Source organism: Bombus pascuorum, chromosome 9, assembly GCF_905332965.1.
Source record: "Bombus pascuorum chromosome 9, iyBomPasc1.1, whole genome shotgun sequence".
In the NCBI taxonomy this organism is placed as follows: Eukaryota; Metazoa; Arthropoda; class Insecta; order Hymenoptera; family Apidae; genus Bombus; species Bombus pascuorum.
In genome coordinates, this window is record NC_083496.1 from 524474 (window position 1) to 543092 (window position 18619).

Here is an 18619-nt window from a genome sequence, read left to right on the forward strand (position 1 = left end):
GTAGAGACATCTTTCGTTGAAAAACCGCTTTCAGTAATCAACATCAATACCCTTTTTAATGCTTTTGAGCACGCATCAATAACTTCTGATAATTTCGTGAAAACTAATAATTTAATCGAGACTCGAGACAAATACCGTTCAGAGTATATGTTAATGAAAACGTTGAATAACACACGTGAACATATATAAGAAATATTGTGCAAATTGTCATTATCGAACAGTTGTTTTCATTTCTATCGTAAAAAAACCTGAACAACTATGCAATTAGAATAATTTAAACAATAAATTTATAAATTAGAATACCATGGAGGTTCCGTCATCAAAATCCATGCTGTTTGCTTGTCAGTGGTCAGTAACAGTTATTAAATCATAAAATGGTAAGTTGAAATGAATGTTATAATCAATAAATATGTTTAATAGCTTTGTGTCATTGTGTGATATCAATATGAATACCATCATATACACTCGATCTATATTTGTTTTAAGTAGTCATATACTATATCATTTTTAAATGAATTTCATAATAAAATAAGAAATAACTTGTAATTATACAAAATTAGGAATTTATTCCTAAAATCAGATTAGGATTTAAAGAAATTTCATCAGAGCTTATTTATATGCCAGTGTTTCAAATTATGTTATGTATATGTATATGTTAATTATAAAACATTTGTTTGCAAATTTCTATTATTACTGTCACTCCTGTATGATTATATTTTATATATTATAATTATTATAGGGTACAAATATATCACAATTGGAGAAAGATATTGGCTCTGATCAATTTCCTCCTAATGAACATTATTTTGGTCTAGTTAATGTAAGTATAATAAACTGCAGAAATATTTAAAAATTATGAAATTGTTTTTATTTTCTGTATTAAAATTATTAATACTAATATTTATATTATTATAGTTTGGAAATACCTGTTATAGTAATTCTGTACTACAAGCTTTATATTTTTGTCGACCATTTAGAGAAAAAGTTCTAGAATACAAAGCTAGAAATAAGAGAACCAAGGAAACATTATTAACATGTTTAGCAGATTTGTTCTACAGTATTGCAACTCAAAAAAAGAAAGTTGGATCTATTGCTCCAAAAAAATTTATTGCCAGATTGAGAAAAGAGAAAGGTTAATATGAATACATATTTCTAATATAAAAATTGATTTTGTAATTATAATGATATATTCTATAAAATATTTAAATTGTTTATGCATGCTACTTATAATGTATGTATATAATTTTTTACAGAGGAATTTGATAATTATATGCAACAGGATGCACATGAATTTTTAAATTTTTTGATAAATCACATAAATGAAATTATTTTAGGTATGCAAATTTCTTTGCATATGTACATACATACATACATGTATATAATAGCAGATCCTTACAATATTAATTTTATATGTCTGATATTCTAGCAGAGAGAAGTCAAAGCAAACCAACAGGAGGAAAATGTGGTGCAGGTGATGCTGGTTCACCACCAGAGCCTACATGGGTTCATGAAATATTTCAAGGAATTTTGACATCAGAAACACGCTGCCTTAATTGTGAGACTGTATCTAGCAAAGATGAGGATTTCTTTGATTTACAAGTTGACGTAGACCAAAATACTTCAATCACACACTGCCTCAGATGTTTCTCAAATACTGAGACACTTTGTAGCGACAACAAATTCAAATGTGATCACTGTAGTAGTTATCAAGAAGCTCAGGTATTTGTAAAAAAGCTTTACGATTAATAAAATTTAGGAAGGAATTTAACAATACTCCTTTATTCTAGAAACGGATGAGGGTTAAAAAATTACCAATGATACTGGCATTGCATCTAAAGAGATTTAAATATGTGGAGCAATATAATCGTCACATAAAAGTTTCTCACAGGGTAGTTTTTCCTCTAGAACTCCGGCTCTTTAATACGGTAAGTAGTTTGCAATTGTTATATATTTGGTTGTTTATTTTAACCTTTCAACATTCTAATCTATATTTTTATACATATAATAATTTATAGAGTGATGATGCAGTGAATCCGGATCGATTATATGATTTGGTCGCAGTTGTGATACATTGTGGCAGTGGGCCTAACCGAGGACACTATATTTCAATAGTAAAAAGCCATGGGTTCTGGTTACTTTTTGATGATGATATGGTTGATGTAAGTCTTATAATTTACATCATAAATATTTATATTATGTAAGAATTGTTTATCTTTATATAAATATTTATATTACTAAATTTTCATTTTAGAAAATTGATGCATCTACAATAGAAGACTTTTATGGACTTACATCAGATATTCAGAAAAGTTCTGAAACTGGCTATATCCTATTCTACCAATCAATAGATTGTAATTAGAACTTACTACAAATATATAGTGATTAAATTAAACAAATTCTATACGATAATTTCGTATTTTATTGAAGTACAGTGTATAAAATTAAAAATATTATATGTTAGATTATTTATAAAGTAAAATATGTATAGAATCAATTATCTTGTTTATAAAATATATAAAAAATGATTAGCTTCCTGGGCTACCATAATAATTAATGTAACACTCTAAGAAAATTGTTTTCTTTTTAGATACAAGACAACTTATTCTCAGAAGAATTATGTATTTTAATTCTGATGCAAAAAATACTAGTCCGTAAAATATTTTGTTTCAGTTAAAAACAACAATAAATTCTATATGTATGTAAAAATATATTACTAAAAATAAAATCATTGTTAACAAAAAATGCATTCTATTTTTATAAATTTAGATTAATATAAAATGTTGATTCAAAGTATTATATTTAGAACTATATTTAAAATATACATGGGAAATAAATGCATATACAAATGATACTGATTTTTTCAAAAGCTGTTTATTTAAATTTTAAGCAATAAATTCATATGGAATAGGGGCAAGTGAAATTGGATTTTCACGTCCTGATACAATGTGTCCAGGCCTAGGTTCAGCAGGCTGTCTTTTTAGCTGTACTTTTATGTTCTTCTTCTTCGCTAATTCCTTAAGTTTTTCATTTTCCTTTACACGTTGCAAAAAGTCTTCTCTACATTTAGAATGAGTTAAATGTTCAATACGAACATTAATTCTTTTGGCAATAATTCGTCCACGTACTCTCTTGTTGACAATAACACCAAGAGCATGAGGAGTAACATTGAATACACGTCCAGTTTTTCCATGATAAACTTTATAAGGCATTCCCTTTTGAACAGCTCCATTGCCTTTGATATCAACTATGTCGCCTACTTTGTACACTTTCATATATGTGGACAATGGAATTGTTCCATGCTTGCGAAACTTTCGGGAGAATAAATCCCTTGTTCCTCTGCGATATCCCTTTGAATTTGTCATAGCGACTGATTCTGCCTACAATAAATGTATTTGTATTAAATCTCTGGCAATAATTGAACACAGTCACAAAAGTATCATTAATTAAAATTGGTTATGTTAAGTAAATGATTAGAATACTTTTTTATATAAATTTATATAGCAATATAAATGATCAAAGTATTAAATTTTAATAAATAAAATGATGAAATATAGAATTTTTATCAAAATATAAAACAAAATTTATTAACATATGCACGAATACTGTCACGTGCATTTGCTTAGGAAGACAATTTAAAATGAAATTCAACTTTTTTTTCATACAGATAAAAGTTAAACATAACGAACAAAATTTTAAGAAATTGTATAATTATAAAAAATGAAATATAAAGCAAATACCGTAAAGGCTTTTTAAAATTTTTCATAAATATTGTGTTATACTTACAGAAGACAACCGTAACCATACACGTCCTTCGAAAAGAGAATTTAAGACCCGTAATCTTACACTTATTATTATTTCAGAAGAATCGATAATAATCGATACATAGTCGACTTCGATATTTAGTTATATGAAGTTCGTTCATTATACTTATTATTATAATAATAACGAATTGATATAACAAAGTTTTATTCATTAATTCTCTACTAATTTAACTTAAAAATAAATTTCAAAATTAACACATTTAATAAATTTTTTTAGACAAAATGAACCATATACATATAATAATTACGCTGGATGACATATACTTTATAATAATAATAAATAACCGAGTATAATTTTAGAGACGTTTATAGCAATTAATAAATTAGAGATTTATAAATTTATAAATTTATAAATAGAGATTATTAATTTCTTAATCTAAAATTATGATAGTTTAGAACTTTACTAGATAGCGCTTTCACTATCAAGCTGATAGCAAAGGAGTGTCCTCTCTATTACTTATTTGATCATAATACCGCTGCATGACAGTTGTTTTATGAAAATTCGTTGTTAGTCATAAGTATTTTGCAACTTTACGTTATTTATTAAATAAATTTGTAATTTAAATAATAAATATCATTTTATATTTATAATTAAATAATATTCAATAATGGTATGTATTTTACATAGTTCTTTTCACGTAACATAATAATATAGCATATCACATTATTATTATGGTATTTGCGGACCTATATTTATCATCAGAAGGGTTAATTTGTACATGGAATTAAATTATGTATATATTACATATTGATATTCTTTTTCATTTTAATATATTATAACAACCACAATGAATAAAACTAATTAATATAAAACATTAAATAATAATAAAAAATTTTATATGTTTTTCAGTTCCGGAATCAATATGACAGTGATGTCACAGTTTGGAGTCCACAGGGACGTTTACATCAAGTAGAATATGCAATGGAAGCTGTAAAATTAGGATCAGCTACTGTAGGACTTAAAAATAAAACTCATGCAGTCCTTATCGCTCTGAAAAGAGCTTCTTCTGAGTTATCTGCTCATCAGAAAAAGATATTTCCCATAGATAAACATATGGGAATTTCTATCTCAGGTTTAACAGCTGATGCTAGGATGTTGAGGTACATTATAAACCTTAATATATCAATTATATTGTGTCACTATTAATAAAAATATAATCATTATTTTAAAATCTTTATTAAATTAAAATTTGAATTTTTATTTATTTGTTTATAGTCGATATATGCGAACTGAATGTTTAAATTATAAATATTCTCATGATGATCTATTACCTGTAAGTCGGTTACTTGCATCCTTGGGAAATAAATTGCAAACATGTACTCAAAGATATGATAGAAGACCATATGGAGTAGGTTTACTTATTGCTGGTTATGATGTAGGTAGATGTGATTAAATAGTTGATTACTATTTAGCAAAGGATAAATTGTTAATAAAGTATTATTAATATTTCTAAAGGATCAAGGACCACATATTTATCAAACATGTCCATCATCAAATTACTTTGATTGTAAAGCAATGGCTATTGGTGCACGTTCTCAGAGTGCTCGTACATACTTAGAAAAACATCTTAATGAACTTTTATCATGTGATCTTGATGAACTAATAAAACACGGTCTTCGTGCGTTAAGAGATACATTGCCAAATGAAGTTGATTTATCAGTAAAGGTAAATGAAAGATAGCATATAAGTATTTTTTAATTCTTATGTAAGATATATTGTAAAAGAGATTATTTTATTACAGAATGTCTCTATCGCAGTAGTGGGGAAAGGTACAGATTTTAAAATATATGATGAAGATGCAATTTCTGTCTATTTATCTCAAATTGAAGATGACAAACGTAGTAAACCTACTGAACCAGATGTAGAACAAGATTCTAAGCCTCCACAACCTCCACCTTCTGATGAAGGTCCACAAGACCCACAAGTTACAGTTGCAATGGACACAGATTAAAAATAATTTACTTTATAGCATATTTTATGTATACATTTAAAATGAATTTGCATTTTACGTTTAAAAATTGTATTTTTCCTCGTCATATTCAATACAATAATAGGATATTATGAATCATGAAAATTTTGTTAATTTTCAATATATATAATACATTTCTTTAGCCATGTAATTACAATTATCTCCATGATTTGATAATATTCCTTTATATACAAATTTACAATAATTTGTACTATTATACATGAATACACAAGTATTTTCAATTACATTTAAAACAAATATGTTTATTGGTTTTCAATCTGTTTGTTTCTACGTTTTTTTAATATATTTGTTAAGAAAAATTCTCCAGCTTTATATGATGAACGCACTAATGGACCACTTGCAGTATATAAAAATCCTAGTTCATTTCCAATATTTTCCCACTTTTTAAATTTTTCAGGTGTAATATATTCAATTACTTTTAAATGTCTTTTTGTAGGTTGCATATATTGCCCAAGTGTCAAAGCATCTACACCTACTTCTCTTAAGTCTGTCATTGTTTGCTCAATTTCTTCATCAGTTTCCCCCAATCCTAACATTATCGATGATTTTGTAATTAATTCTGGATTACATTCTTTTGCTGTTTCTAATACCTTCAACGATTGTCTAAAAAATACACGAAAATACATATATTTTTAAGTTTACTAAAAAAAGTTACAAAAGCTACAATATGTACCTTACCTATATTCAGCTCGTCTATCTCTAACAAATGGAGTTAAACGTTCAACAGTTTCAATATTATGAGCAAACACATCAAGATTAGAATCAACAATTATTTCAACACAATTTTTGTCTCCCCTAAAATCTGGTACTAAACATTCCACTAAAATATTAGTTCTGCAAAAATATAAAAAGCACGTATATAAAATGTTTATTTAATATATAATTGCAAAGTACTTTGTTATAATAATAGACAAAATAATGTGATAAGATTATGCACCTTTTTTTAATTTCCTTCACTGTTTCTGCAATATGACTAGCTCCGCCATCACTTAAATCTATTACAATATATAATTTTGACATAAGAAACATAATAATTTTGGTATATACATAAATTAAAAAATGTACAAACTACTTAACCATCTCTGTCTACCGATGTAAGTACAACATAATCCAAACCCCAATTTGTTATTGCAGTTGCCGTATTTACTGGTTCCTCCGGATTTAATGGTAATGGTGTGCGTGATGTTTTTACAGAACAGAAACGACAACCACGGGTACATGTATCGCCCATTAACTATATTAAATTGTTTTCCACTATTATATTCTCATATATAACTAATTAACTTTTTTGGATAAAACCCAATTGTTACTTGACAGTATTGCAACAAATAATTAGATTTTAGTAAAAGTATTATGTAATGAAATTACTAAATAGCAATTTAAAAATTTATGTGTTTCTTCGTATTTTATATTATTCATACTCCATCTATAAAATAATTCTCAGCATACACAATTCTCTATTCCTTCTGATTAAGCAAAAATTTCGAGGATCATTTTAAGGTCATGGTATAGTAGGTCGTTAAACTCCTCTGAATATCAGCTACAACAACATGAAGCCAAAAATAAATTTAAAATAAAAAAATAAATTTAGGAACATCAAGGTGACCTTGATATCTTATCAGAAAAACAAGTTTTTGGAAATCTTTTATGCAGCAATTTGCAACTGGCTAGACACTGATTAATTTTTATTTAGAACATTTTTCTGTTAGATCATCAGAAGCAACCAAAAAATCATAGCATCAGTTATGTCTACAACCTGTATACTTTTAATTAAATTACCTTTTTAAATAAAATTACAAAATAATGAGATACATAGAGTTAATAATACAAACCATAATAGTAGCTGTTGCAGTTCCATGTGTACCACCTCCCCAACATTCCCCAATATTAGGACATCGCGCTTCTTCACATACAGTGCTTAATTGTAATCGTCTTAATTGTGACTTTATTCTACTATAATTTTTACCCATTGGAATTTCTGTCTTAAGCCAAGGTGGTAATTTCAAACGAGATTTATCACCTTTTTCTAACTTCAATTTTCCATTATATTCTTTGTAGGTACCAGCAATAAAATGTTCCAAGTTAGGTCCATCCGCTAGTTTTTGAGAAAAATTTTTTTCTTTGACACATTGCAACTGCTTTGATACATAAACAATATTAGTATATATTTAAAAATATCAAATATTATTATCAGTATTGCATTAGTAATGCTATTATTAGCAATATTATTTGTCAAATACATACTGTTGAGTGAAAATTACAAGCAGTAGATATTTTTACTCGACTTGACTTACGAAAAGCTTGAAACATGTTTGCTTGTAAATGAACATTCAAATAACCTCTCAAAAATAAAAAGGAATCAGCCTTACAGCATAGAATACTATCAAATACGATAATGAACATCTGTACAAACTAGCATTTACAATTGCTTAATAAATACTTGAATTTGTAGTAGTTTTTTAAATTTTATAATTTATACCAATATTTTCAAACTTGTAATTATTTAGTTATATTTACTTATAATTATGAATTTAAAGTAAATATAAAATTTTTCCTATCAAATATTAAAGAATCTTAATAAAAGATTCCATACTTATATATTACATATTTGTTATGTTTTTATTTTTGTATTTGGTTTTAATAACTTAAGATCATAGAATATTTTAAAATATTTATTGTTTTTAATTTGAAGATTAAAATGGATAATTTAGAGAATTATTTATAAAACATTTCATAAATATTGTTGTTCATCAAAAGATTTAATAAAAATATGAATAGTAACGTTTTTCATAAAAATCCGTCCATATTTTACAATAAATTTTGTTAGTTTAGCAACACATACTGACGTAATATCATCCGATCTTTACAGCTTCTGTGATTGGACGCGGTAAAGGTCGGGTGACTTTGTAATTTGTTAGTTATTACGTTTAACATATCAGTGCTTCGTTTTGTTTTAATCATTGAATTTATTTAATGAAAATAAATATTTGACAAATATTACGCCACAATGGCAGATCCTGGAGGGTGGACTACTACACAAGATAACGATTTTTCTAATTTTCAATCGAACGACAGCTTTAATTTGAATGAAGTAACTGGTATCGAAGGTATGTTGTATTTAATATTTATCAAAATATTTTTTATCATTTTGTTTTAATGTAGCTATAATGAAATAGTAAATTTCCCATATTTTTAAATTATATTATTTTTATTTTTTATTTGTTACCCATTTGTTTTTATATAATTTTATTTTTCAGTGATTTTTATGTGATTTTATATAATTTTTTAAGTAATAAATTTCTTTTAAATCAAGAATATGATTATAATCGTTGATTATATATATTTACTTATTTAAAGAATTGTATTCAAATTATTTTCTAGAATTGAATTGAACAGTTTTTAAATCATATCAGCAGTTGTAATCAATAACATATCTGTTTAATATAATTATAACATTTTATATGATTAATATGAAAATATCATTACATATTATTTTATTTGTTATTACATGTGAAAGAAGAAAGAGAAAGAGATTTTGTTTTTGTATATGTTAAATCATTATCTTAAATATTTTTTATTACAGAACTTCTTACAAACTGTGAAAGTGAATTATTGAAAAATGAAAATTTATTTAGCGACGATGCATTATTATCACAATTGGAGGAACCTTTAGGCATGGATACAGAGGGATTGGATTTTTTAAACTTTAACAATAGTAAAGAACTAAAAGATTTTAAAGAATTTCATGATTATGAGGATCCAAATATTATCAAATCTGTACCAAGTGGAAATGTAATATTAGCTCCAGCAATAACAGAAAGTACACAACAAGTTCCTTGTGTCACTCAACAATCTCAACAACAAAAGCAACGACCACAATTACAGGATATAACTTCTATACAAAATAGATCACAAAGAATATCTGTCACACCAGCACCTACAGTATTTAGTTCACAATATGCTATACCACAAAACCTAAACTTCAGTGTCCAGTCACCTGTTGTAACTATAGCACCAGTGACACAACAAAGACAGTTGCTTTTACCAGCTAAACTTATAAAATCAGAATCAGTTGTTTATTCTAGGGGATCACAAGCTGTTAGTTCAACATCTGTACCACACCAGATACATACCTTAGTAAATACTGCTAATGGAACAGTTTTAACTGCTGGTAAGAATATATGATGTCATGAGACATTTATTAAATTTATTATATCCTAATTTTTATTAAATTTATTATATTCTAATTTTTATTTAGGTATTCCAGTTGTATTAGATACTGATAAGGTACAGATTAATCGATTAAGCACAAATACACATATAGGTGTACCAAGAGTAAAAGAAGTAAAACGTAGTGCTCATAATGCCATAGAACGACGTTACAGAACATCAATTAATGATAAAATCATTGAATTGAAGAATATTATTGTTGGAGTAGATGCTAAACTGAACAAATCGGCAATTTTGAGAAAAACTATTGATTATATTAGGTATATTATGTTAATATGTGTTTGACTTTTAAAATATCTGTTATAAATTAACAAAAATTTTTATTAGAAACAATGAAAATTTTAGGTTTCTTCAAAATTCTAATGCAAGATTAAAAGCAGAAAATATGTCGTTAAAATTAGCTGCCCAAAAGCAAAATTTGCGCGATTTATTAGTATGTGGTGAACTTACACCACCTAGATCAGATTCAAGTGAATCATCTTTATCTCCAGCACCAGCACCATTATCTCCTCAATCTCCTTCATCTATAAAAGATGATCCAGATTTGTTACAAAATGTTGATTCAACATCTGTTCTTACAAATCAAGGCATGAGAGATCATACTAGGCTTACGATTTGTGGATTTATGCTCCTCTTTTTAGCATTTAATCCTTTAGGTTTTTTGATAAATAATGTTGGAAGATTCAATTCTGATTATATAAACACAAAATTGGATGGTCGTACAATTCTTAATTATCAAGGTATCATAATATAATAATTACAATATTATTACATTATAATATACAGTATAATAATAATGTTATCACATTATACTAATTGTTATATATGTTACTATGTATAACGAGTAATATTATTATTAACCTTTTTGTAGATCAATCAGATCTTGAAAATCCAGTGTGGAGCAATGTGTTTTTATGGCTAACAAATGCTATACTTTTAATTGGCGGACTTTGCAGACTATTGCTATATGGTGACCCAATACTACCATCTGACAGTAAAATTTTCCTTGAACTTCATCGATGGAGACGTCAAGCAGAATTCAATATATCAAAGAATGAATATAGTCAAGCATGCCGAGATTTACATCAATGTTTGCAATACTTAGGCCGACCATATCCATCATCACGCGCAGAAATTTGGCTTGCAACTATGTGGCAAATTATAAGACAACTTCTTCATAAATTATGGATTGGAAAATGGATTTTGTATACTCATAAATGGTTTTCTGAAAAAACTACACGACAACAAGCAGAGATATCAGCTATGGAAATGGCTATTATTTATCAACATATGTTATGTCTACATTTGTCAGAAGGATCAAAGAGTGGAACTCTGTATCTTGCTCTTTCTGCAGTGAATTATGCAGAAGCTACTGGAGAAACTATCCCAAAATCATTATTAGCAGAAATATATATCAATGTTGCATTGTGTTTCAAGCATTCGTTATTTCCATTTATTCATAAATATTATTTGGGCAAGGCGCGCACTTTATTATCATCATGTGCAGTTCCACCAAAATTAAAGTGGATAATGAGTGATGAAGGAGCTAAATTTTTAGCATTTCAAAAATGGCAATATGGAGAACAACCAGATAACGAATTTACTTCTCAAACTAGTAAAGCTGATCCTTTATCGTATGCTTCACGTGCATATAGAGATTATTTAATCGGACATTGTTTACGTATTTTAACCGGTACTGTTGGAGATGCTCATTTATCTTCAATATTAGAATATGGACAAACTATTATGGCTTCTGCTGGAATAGATGCTGGATTTTTATGTACTGACAAAGTTACAGTTACACGTAAGTTTAAATAAAATCTTGTTTAATGAGTTCATTGGTGGTATTGGATGGCATTAAATTTCTTTCTTCCTTTTTTTTCTTTAACTAATAAATAGAATTTGGTGAATTAATGTTTTAGATTGCGAAGATGAAATTGGATTATGGTGGGGAGCAGTTATATATGTAGCAGCATGTTGGAGATTGAAAGAAGACGATTCACAAGCATGGAGCATTGTTGAAAGCAAATTTCCTTATGAAAAATGTTATCAACTTTGCAATAATAATAATAGTATTAGTCCACTACCATATATTGTTTTAAATGCTTTGCAAGCAGCAAAAGCGACTACTAAATCAGTTTCTATGCGTTTTATTGATCAGGCAGGAATATTGCTTGAACAATGTTTGGTTTATTATAATTGCAAGCAACAGTCATCCCAAAACGTTTTGGTAAGATATTTAAATATTATGTTTATAATATATTAATATATTCAATTCTTTTATACAAAAATTATTATAATTACTTATATCTTTTTGCAATGCTTTTATTTTACACAGATAATAAAATTAGAAATTATGAAGTAATAAATTATATAACATATGATTCGAATACGGAAATAAAATATTTAATTTTTTTTATATTTTTTGAAATTTATGATTTTTGAAAAATCTGTTTTTATGTTATTTATCTTCTCAAAATGAATATCATTACACTTTTTTTCATAAAACAAAAGAAAATGATCAAATAATGAATTATATATGTAGTAACTTTAAGTATATTGTTTAATTCTCACAAAATTAAAAGTGTCTGGTAACAATAGTTTTTATGCATATATTTATGCAATTGCTTACTTGTTACAAGTGTGCATTGTAGTTGCATTGCATGAAATATAACTATGCAATACTTCTACAGTGCAATTCCTGTGGCAGGTCTCAGCGTCATATGTGGTAGATAAATATATATATATATACAGGGTAGACGAAATAAAATGTTATAGACTGTTTTCTTAGAAACTATTGTAGATATTTTCTTTCTTTCCTAAATTAAACATGATAGCGGGGTAATCATTTGGAGTGCAATCAATTTTTTAAGACTACTAAGAAAAGTTTAAAGGCAGCCTCCTTCATTTATCTTAAATGCAACGAGGTATTCATTTTCTTCGTTTAGGTAACTCATATCAAACAGAGTAACATTTACTTAAAACATTTCTTTTTATTCTGCACAATTAGAGATTTAATAAATAATTCAATGCAGTTCTAGATACATTTAGAGACAAGAATATATTTCAACTTTTTTTATAAACATATTTTTTTACCTATTTGTTTGATAATAGAAAGGTAATTTCTTGAAATATTTTATGAACAATGTAAATTTTAAATTCTTTAGAGAGATGAACCGTACTATTTAATCATCTTCTCATATGATGATTAAATATTTAATATATCCTACAATAAAGGAAAATATAAACTTAAAAGTATTTACTGCGCATACACATTGGTTATTTCATTAACGCTATGAAATGCTTAAAACAGTATTTATGAAAGACTTAATAGGTGTTTAGAAATCTAAAGACATCATTTCAAACATTTATTAAAATAATTTTCACTTTGGAATACATTTATACATATATTTTTCCCCTCCTTTCTTCTCTGTTTACCTTCTGGAGTTTCTCTTGAGAGAAACACGTATTTTTTACCATAACTCTTTAACTGTGCAAAGTCAAAAAATATTCAAGTTAAATATTATTCTTATATATATTTAATAAGATAAATATTAAATATTATAAATATTTAATAAGAGCTATTTGAATAAAGAAATGTTAATATCTCACTCCATTTGAAATAAAAGGGATTCTCTTTACCTATGTATAATAGTCTTCCTAAAAAATTTTTTACATACCAGATAATTTATCAACTCCTTTGTCCTTAATTTAAAAAGAAATGAAATGATTTCTAAGAATTTGGCTTATAATATTTTACAGGATGGTAGAAAATGGAATCAAAACTTTTTCTTAGGGATAGATAGCAGTTAACAGCTCCTGAATCCAACAAATCAATCAAATCTACAAAATTAATAATAATTTTCTTATTAGCTTTGATTATTTTTTTAGCTTACTCAATTGTGGATTTGTGATTGGTTACTTGAAATGCGAACTACACTTTGGCAGGAATTAGATAACGATTTAGAAAAATTAACTACAAATATATCTCTTGGAGGTTTTCAACGTGATTTAGCTTGTTTGAGACAATTATGTCAACATATTCCAGTAAGTTTATATATATTTTCTAATATTATAATTTATAAGTTAATTATTATTTTTAACAATTGTCACGTACTTTTTAGTCTACTTTAGCAAGAGTATTTGTTTATGAAGCCACAACACGTATAATGGCGGGAGCAACACCAGTGAAAACTCAAATATTGTTAGACCGTAGCTTACATCACAGAAATTCACGTTCTTCAATTATCTGTGGAAAAGATCGTTCACAAGATCAATATACTGGAGAAAGAGAACACGCGGTAGCTTTATGTTTAGCTTGCCGACATTTACCTCCACTATTATTAGCCTCTCCTGGAGAACGTGCAGGCATGCTTGCAGAAGCTGCTAAAACTCTTGAGAGGGTAGGTGATAGAAAGAGACTTCAAGAATGTTACAAATTAATGAGGCAATTAGGACCAGCTATCTCTGCTAACTGATATATTACTGGTATAAGAATATACCTCATTCAATCTTGTCTTTTACATGGGTTTATCTTTTTCATGACTCATTATTGTACCAGGTATGTAAATATGAAACCGGAATTTTTATATAGAAAATACACGTTTATTGTATGAAAATGATTAAAAATATTTTATTCGAAGTATTGCCCATTGCTAGCTATACATTTTTCCCACCTGTCTGGCTATTGGTGGATGCCACGTTAAAAAAACTGTGTCTCTTTTGAGGCAAACTAGTCATCGAGCCATTTTCGTACATTTTCGTAAGAAGTGAAGTGCTGGTCAGAAAGTGCGTGTCCCATCGATGCAAATAAATAGTAATCAGACAGAGCCAAGTCTGGTGAGTAAGCCGCGTGCGAAAGTATTTCCCAACTGAACGCCTCAATCGTTCCCTTGACAGGTTTTGCTGTATGCGATGGTGCATTATCATAGAGCAAAATTACTTTGTGTTGCCTTTTTTGATATTCTGGTCGTTTTTCACGCAAAGTTTGATTCAAATCGATCATTTGTTGTCGGTAGCGCTCAGTATTAACGGTTACGCCAGGTTTTAACAGCTCATAATAGATCACACCCTTCTGATCCCATCAAACATAGAGCATTGTCTTCCATTCATAGCGATTTGGTCTTGTAGTCGATGTCGGTGGTTCGCCTGGAGCTACCCATGATCTTTTACGATTCTCAAAATATATCCACTTTTCATCGCCAGTCACAATTCGGTGGAGAAATGACTTTCTTCTGTATCTGGCGAGCAGCATTTCGTAAGTGGTTTTTTGGTTTTCCTGCTGTCTTTCATTTAGTTCATGTGGAACCCATTTTCCCACCTTCTGGATCTTTCCCATGGCTTTCAAACGTATGGAGACGGCTTCTCGTGTCACGTTTAATTGATCAGCGAGTTGTTGTTGCGTTTGAGCGTCATCCTCATCCAACGATGCTTGCAATTCGCTGTCTTGAAACTTTTTCGGTGATCTTCCACGTTCTTCGTTCCTCACGTCAAAATTGCCGTAAACTTCTGAATTTTTTAAACCACTCAAAGCACTGTGATTTATCAAGAACATGCTCACCCATAAGTTTCGACAAGCATTCGATGCGATTCTGCAGCAGTTTTCTTCAAATGGTAACAGAAAATCAATGCTGTCCGCAAATCGTAGTTTCCAGGCACAAAATTCGACATGTTCAACGCTATTATAAACTATTCTGTTGTATGAAACTTGTATTGTTGTAAGTCGAAAATGTTTGTGAGATGTCAACAAAGACTTGGCATCATTATCAGCTAGGATCATCTATAGGCAAATTCCGGTTTCATACAGACCTGATAAACAAAGTTTACAAAGAAATTAACGGATCTAACATGGTTTCTCTTTTTGTACTATTTCACGTCATACTAAAACAAACGTTAAAATAAAAGACAGGCAAAAAGTATAAATATGCACTAGTTATGTATGTATATAGTGTATAGTATTATGATATCACATAGAGTATAGAGTAAAAGAAAGTTTCCAGAGCTTAAGTTGAACAGTTGATTTAATTTATATCAATGCACATTGTGCAAGATCGTTGTACATAAATTATAACATTTACAAACAGAAATTATGATATTCTTAACGCAACTAAGAGTTTTAAATAACTTGTTTTAATTTGATATTTTCATTTTCAATATAATTATTTTGTAATTTAATTAATGCGTCTGTCATTGCTATATATATCTGTGTGTGCATAATACGATGGTATTGAAGTCTGTAAATGATATGTTTGAGTTTTTTCGAAATATATAATTTTATTATAAGTTTTCATTACTTAAGAGATATAAATTGAGATATAAATATCTCTATACATACTACATGTAAAACTAATACATTAACATACAAAATATAGCATTATATTTAAGAAATGATTAAACTTAATTATTATTTAATAGAATATATAAACTATCTTAAATACACAGACTGTTTTAAATATTCAAAATAAATTATAAGAACAATTTTATATAAAAATAAATGAGATTGGAAATTAAATTATAATGTTTTTCTCATCTTTTCTTTATTTATAAACATCTATTTTTTAAATCAATTTTCACTTCATTTACAACATCAAAAATATAGTCAAAAATACATATGTAATATTTAATTACATTTATTTTCTGTAAAAAATAATGTTTGCTACAATATTTTATGAATGTAAAGATAATTTGTATATAATAATTCTACCAAAAAAATCTGTACTTTCATTAAATACAAATTTAAAAGTTTTTGCCTTTATTGGATTTGTCAAAATGAAAATTTGTATCGTATTTTTGTCTTCTGGATAAAACGATTCATGAAACTTAGTTTCTTTGTTACCAACTTCTAAATGACAATTTTTACCAACAAATCCACCTTGAAATTCAATTTCAAATGAACTTACTTCATATTCTTGTTCAAATTCAATAATTATCCACTGACGAGTTCCCTGTAACATACAATATGTAATAATAGTAATAATATATATAAGAATTATTTATTTAATACATATGTTTCTTTAAGTATAACTTACAAAAACTGTAAAAGACTTATTTTATCACTTCATCGTCAAAATGTATTACTTTAAAATAAATTAATAGGTAAGGAATATATTAATACATAACAATATAGGAAAAAAGTACAAAAAAGATTTCCTTACCGCGTCAGAATTCCAACAAGTTTCAGGACAATTATCGAACATGTAATTCTTCCCATAAGATCGATTATTCTTATTCAAAACTGAACTAACCCTAGATAAATAACATATGATAAATACAACTTTTGTTTGTATAAAACAAATTTCTAATTATTTTACATATCATGACTAATATCTTATGAAAATATTTTGTTTTTCATAGATATATACCATGAAAATATTACAAAAAATTTGAATAGTTTAATCACAATATGTATATATATGTTTATTATTATTATTTATATTTATCTTAAATAATAGCTCACCGACACTCGAATTTATATTGTTTTAATAAACACGTCATACTAAAATAAAGTTAATATAATACATGTGTAACTTAGCCTCGATTGAATGTAAGGTTAAGTAGAATGAACTTATGTCGAGTATTGTCTATCCAGTATTCACGATAGACTACTACAATATTTAAAGTCAATTCTAAAAGCCAAACAGCTTAAGTGTGAAGAGGTGCGTTGAAATAAGCAATAACCAGAAAGCATCTGCAAAAATGTAGTCTTTGATTCCTGATGTACATATACTTCTTAAGAAGTAATCAATTTGATGTACATGCCTTCTAAAAATCTGTAGAAGTCTATAATTTCTATGCACAGGTACTATGCTATTATGTACATATATCAACAAATTCGAAAAACAGAAAACAATTATAAAACAAGAAATATTATATATTTAAAACTATTATAATTTAATGTATTATACAATATAATTTGAAGTATTATATAATTTCAATAATTCTTAGAAAAAGTAACAAATTTCGGTTTAAGTTTTTACGGTCTTCTCTTATAAATTACTTATATCCTTAATTATTTATATTCTTATTCGTCCGATCAGATTGGTCACGGGTTATATGTGTATGTCACATGTATATATGCACATATACAGTATATTGCAAGTCAATATTTTTCATTCACCGAAATCAAAATGTAACGTAGTTTAGAAAGAAGTGGGGGAATTGTAGATGGAACACCCTATAGATACTGAAACCGATAACGGTATTGCGTCATTGGTTACTCGATAGTAAACGACGACTATACTACAGCGAAGACAGTTGTTTAGTAACGTAGTAACAATCCGATGTATAGTACTTAAAGCTTAACATATTCAATACCATGGGGGTCACCGGTGACCGGTGCACAAAGATTAGTAGGAATACATAATTTGAACAAATGTCATTAGTTATAATAGTTTTTATTATTATTATCATTACTACAATGGTGTGACGAAATTAATGCAGTATAAAACATACCCCACCAGTGGTTGTAGAACATGGGAAAAACCTGCTTTTTCCATGTTTTACCTTAAAGAACAATAATCCTAAGGAACGTTTCAACTTGAAAGATGTTTGATGGCAATTAAGGGCCTTGACAGTAAA

General features: G+C 27.7%; 6 protein-coding genes across 8 annotated transcripts; 3 read left to right on the forward strand and 3 right to left on the reverse strand.

The window, feature by feature from the left end:
- The first annotated feature begins 61 nt into the window (after positions 1 to 61).
- Positions 62 to 2742, forward strand: LOC132910837 (ubiquitin carboxyl-terminal hydrolase 46). Of its 2 annotated transcripts, XM_060966925.1 has the most exons (8): positions 67 to 377; positions 740 to 820; positions 916 to 1132; positions 1254 to 1334; positions 1427 to 1719; positions 1788 to 1925; positions 2016 to 2159; positions 2252 to 2742. In XM_060966925.1, the coding sequence occupies exons 1-8, from the start codon at positions 375 to 377 to the stop codon at positions 2357 to 2359; spliced, it is 1065 nt and encodes a 354-aa protein (XP_060822908.1). In that variant the 5' UTR covers positions 67 to 374; the 3' UTR covers positions 2360 to 2742. The 2 variants fall into 2 exon arrangements, with proteins under 2 accessions (XP_060822909.1, XP_060822908.1); XM_060966926.1 differs by lacking the exon at positions 1254 to 1334 and having other exon boundaries at positions 62 to 377.
- Positions 2743 to 2852: 110 nt separating this feature from the next.
- On the reverse strand, positions 2853 to 3410 carry LOC132910848 (large ribosomal subunit protein eL21). Its single transcript, XM_060966944.1, has one exon. The coding sequence runs from the start codon at positions 3360 to 3362 to the stop codon at positions 2883 to 2885; it is 480 nt and encodes a 159-aa protein (XP_060822927.1). The 5' UTR covers positions 3363 to 3410; the 3' UTR covers positions 2853 to 2882.
- Positions 3411 to 4271: 861 nt separating this feature from the next.
- Positions 4272 to 6068, forward strand: LOC132910840 (proteasome subunit alpha type-1-like). Its single transcript, XM_060966929.1, has 5 exons — positions 4272 to 4432; positions 4672 to 4922; positions 5038 to 5197; positions 5278 to 5487; positions 5564 to 6068. The coding sequence occupies exons 1-5, from the start codon at positions 4430 to 4432 to the stop codon at positions 5771 to 5773; spliced, it is 834 nt and encodes a 277-aa protein (XP_060822912.1). The 5' UTR covers positions 4272 to 4429; the 3' UTR covers positions 5774 to 6068.
- Positions 5826 to 8373, reverse strand: LOC132910836 (lipoyl synthase, mitochondrial). Of its 2 annotated transcripts, XM_060966923.1 has the most exons (7): positions 8296 to 8373; positions 8057 to 8229; positions 7645 to 7950; positions 6890 to 7046; positions 6750 to 6807; positions 6491 to 6646; positions 5826 to 6415 (listed from the first exon to the last, which is right to left on the reverse strand). In XM_060966923.1, exons 2-7 carry the CDS (start codon positions 8213 to 8215, stop codon positions 6055 to 6057), a joined length of 1197 nt encoding a protein of 398 aa, XP_060822906.1. In that variant the 5' UTR covers positions 8216 to 8229; positions 8296 to 8373; the 3' UTR covers positions 5826 to 6054. The 2 variants fall into 2 exon arrangements, with proteins under 2 accessions (XP_060822906.1, XP_060822907.1); XM_060966924.1 differs by lacking the exon at positions 8296 to 8373 and having other exon boundaries at positions 8057 to 8240.
- A 312-nt stretch (positions 8374 to 8685) lies between these two features.
- LOC132910822 (sterol regulatory element-binding protein 1) lies at positions 8686 to 14597 on the forward strand. Its single transcript, XM_060966890.1, has 8 exons — positions 8686 to 8919; positions 9396 to 9983; positions 10071 to 10302; positions 10388 to 10782; positions 10914 to 11846; positions 11965 to 12272; positions 13934 to 14089; positions 14167 to 14597. The coding sequence occupies exons 1-8, from the start codon at positions 8820 to 8822 to the stop codon at positions 14518 to 14520; spliced, it is 3066 nt and encodes a 1021-aa protein (XP_060822873.1). The 5' UTR covers positions 8686 to 8819; the 3' UTR covers positions 14521 to 14597.
- A 1951-nt stretch (positions 14598 to 16548) lies between these two features.
- Positions 16549 to 17999, reverse strand: LOC132910849 (nuclear receptor 2C2-associated protein). Its single transcript, XM_060966945.1, has 3 exons — positions 17499 to 17999; positions 17197 to 17287; positions 16549 to 16986 (listed from the first exon to the last, which is right to left on the reverse strand). Exons 1-3 carry the CDS (start codon positions 17534 to 17536, stop codon positions 16708 to 16710), a joined length of 408 nt encoding a protein of 135 aa, XP_060822928.1. The 5' UTR covers positions 17537 to 17999; the 3' UTR covers positions 16549 to 16707.
- Between the last annotated feature and the right edge of the window lie 620 nt (positions 18000 to 18619).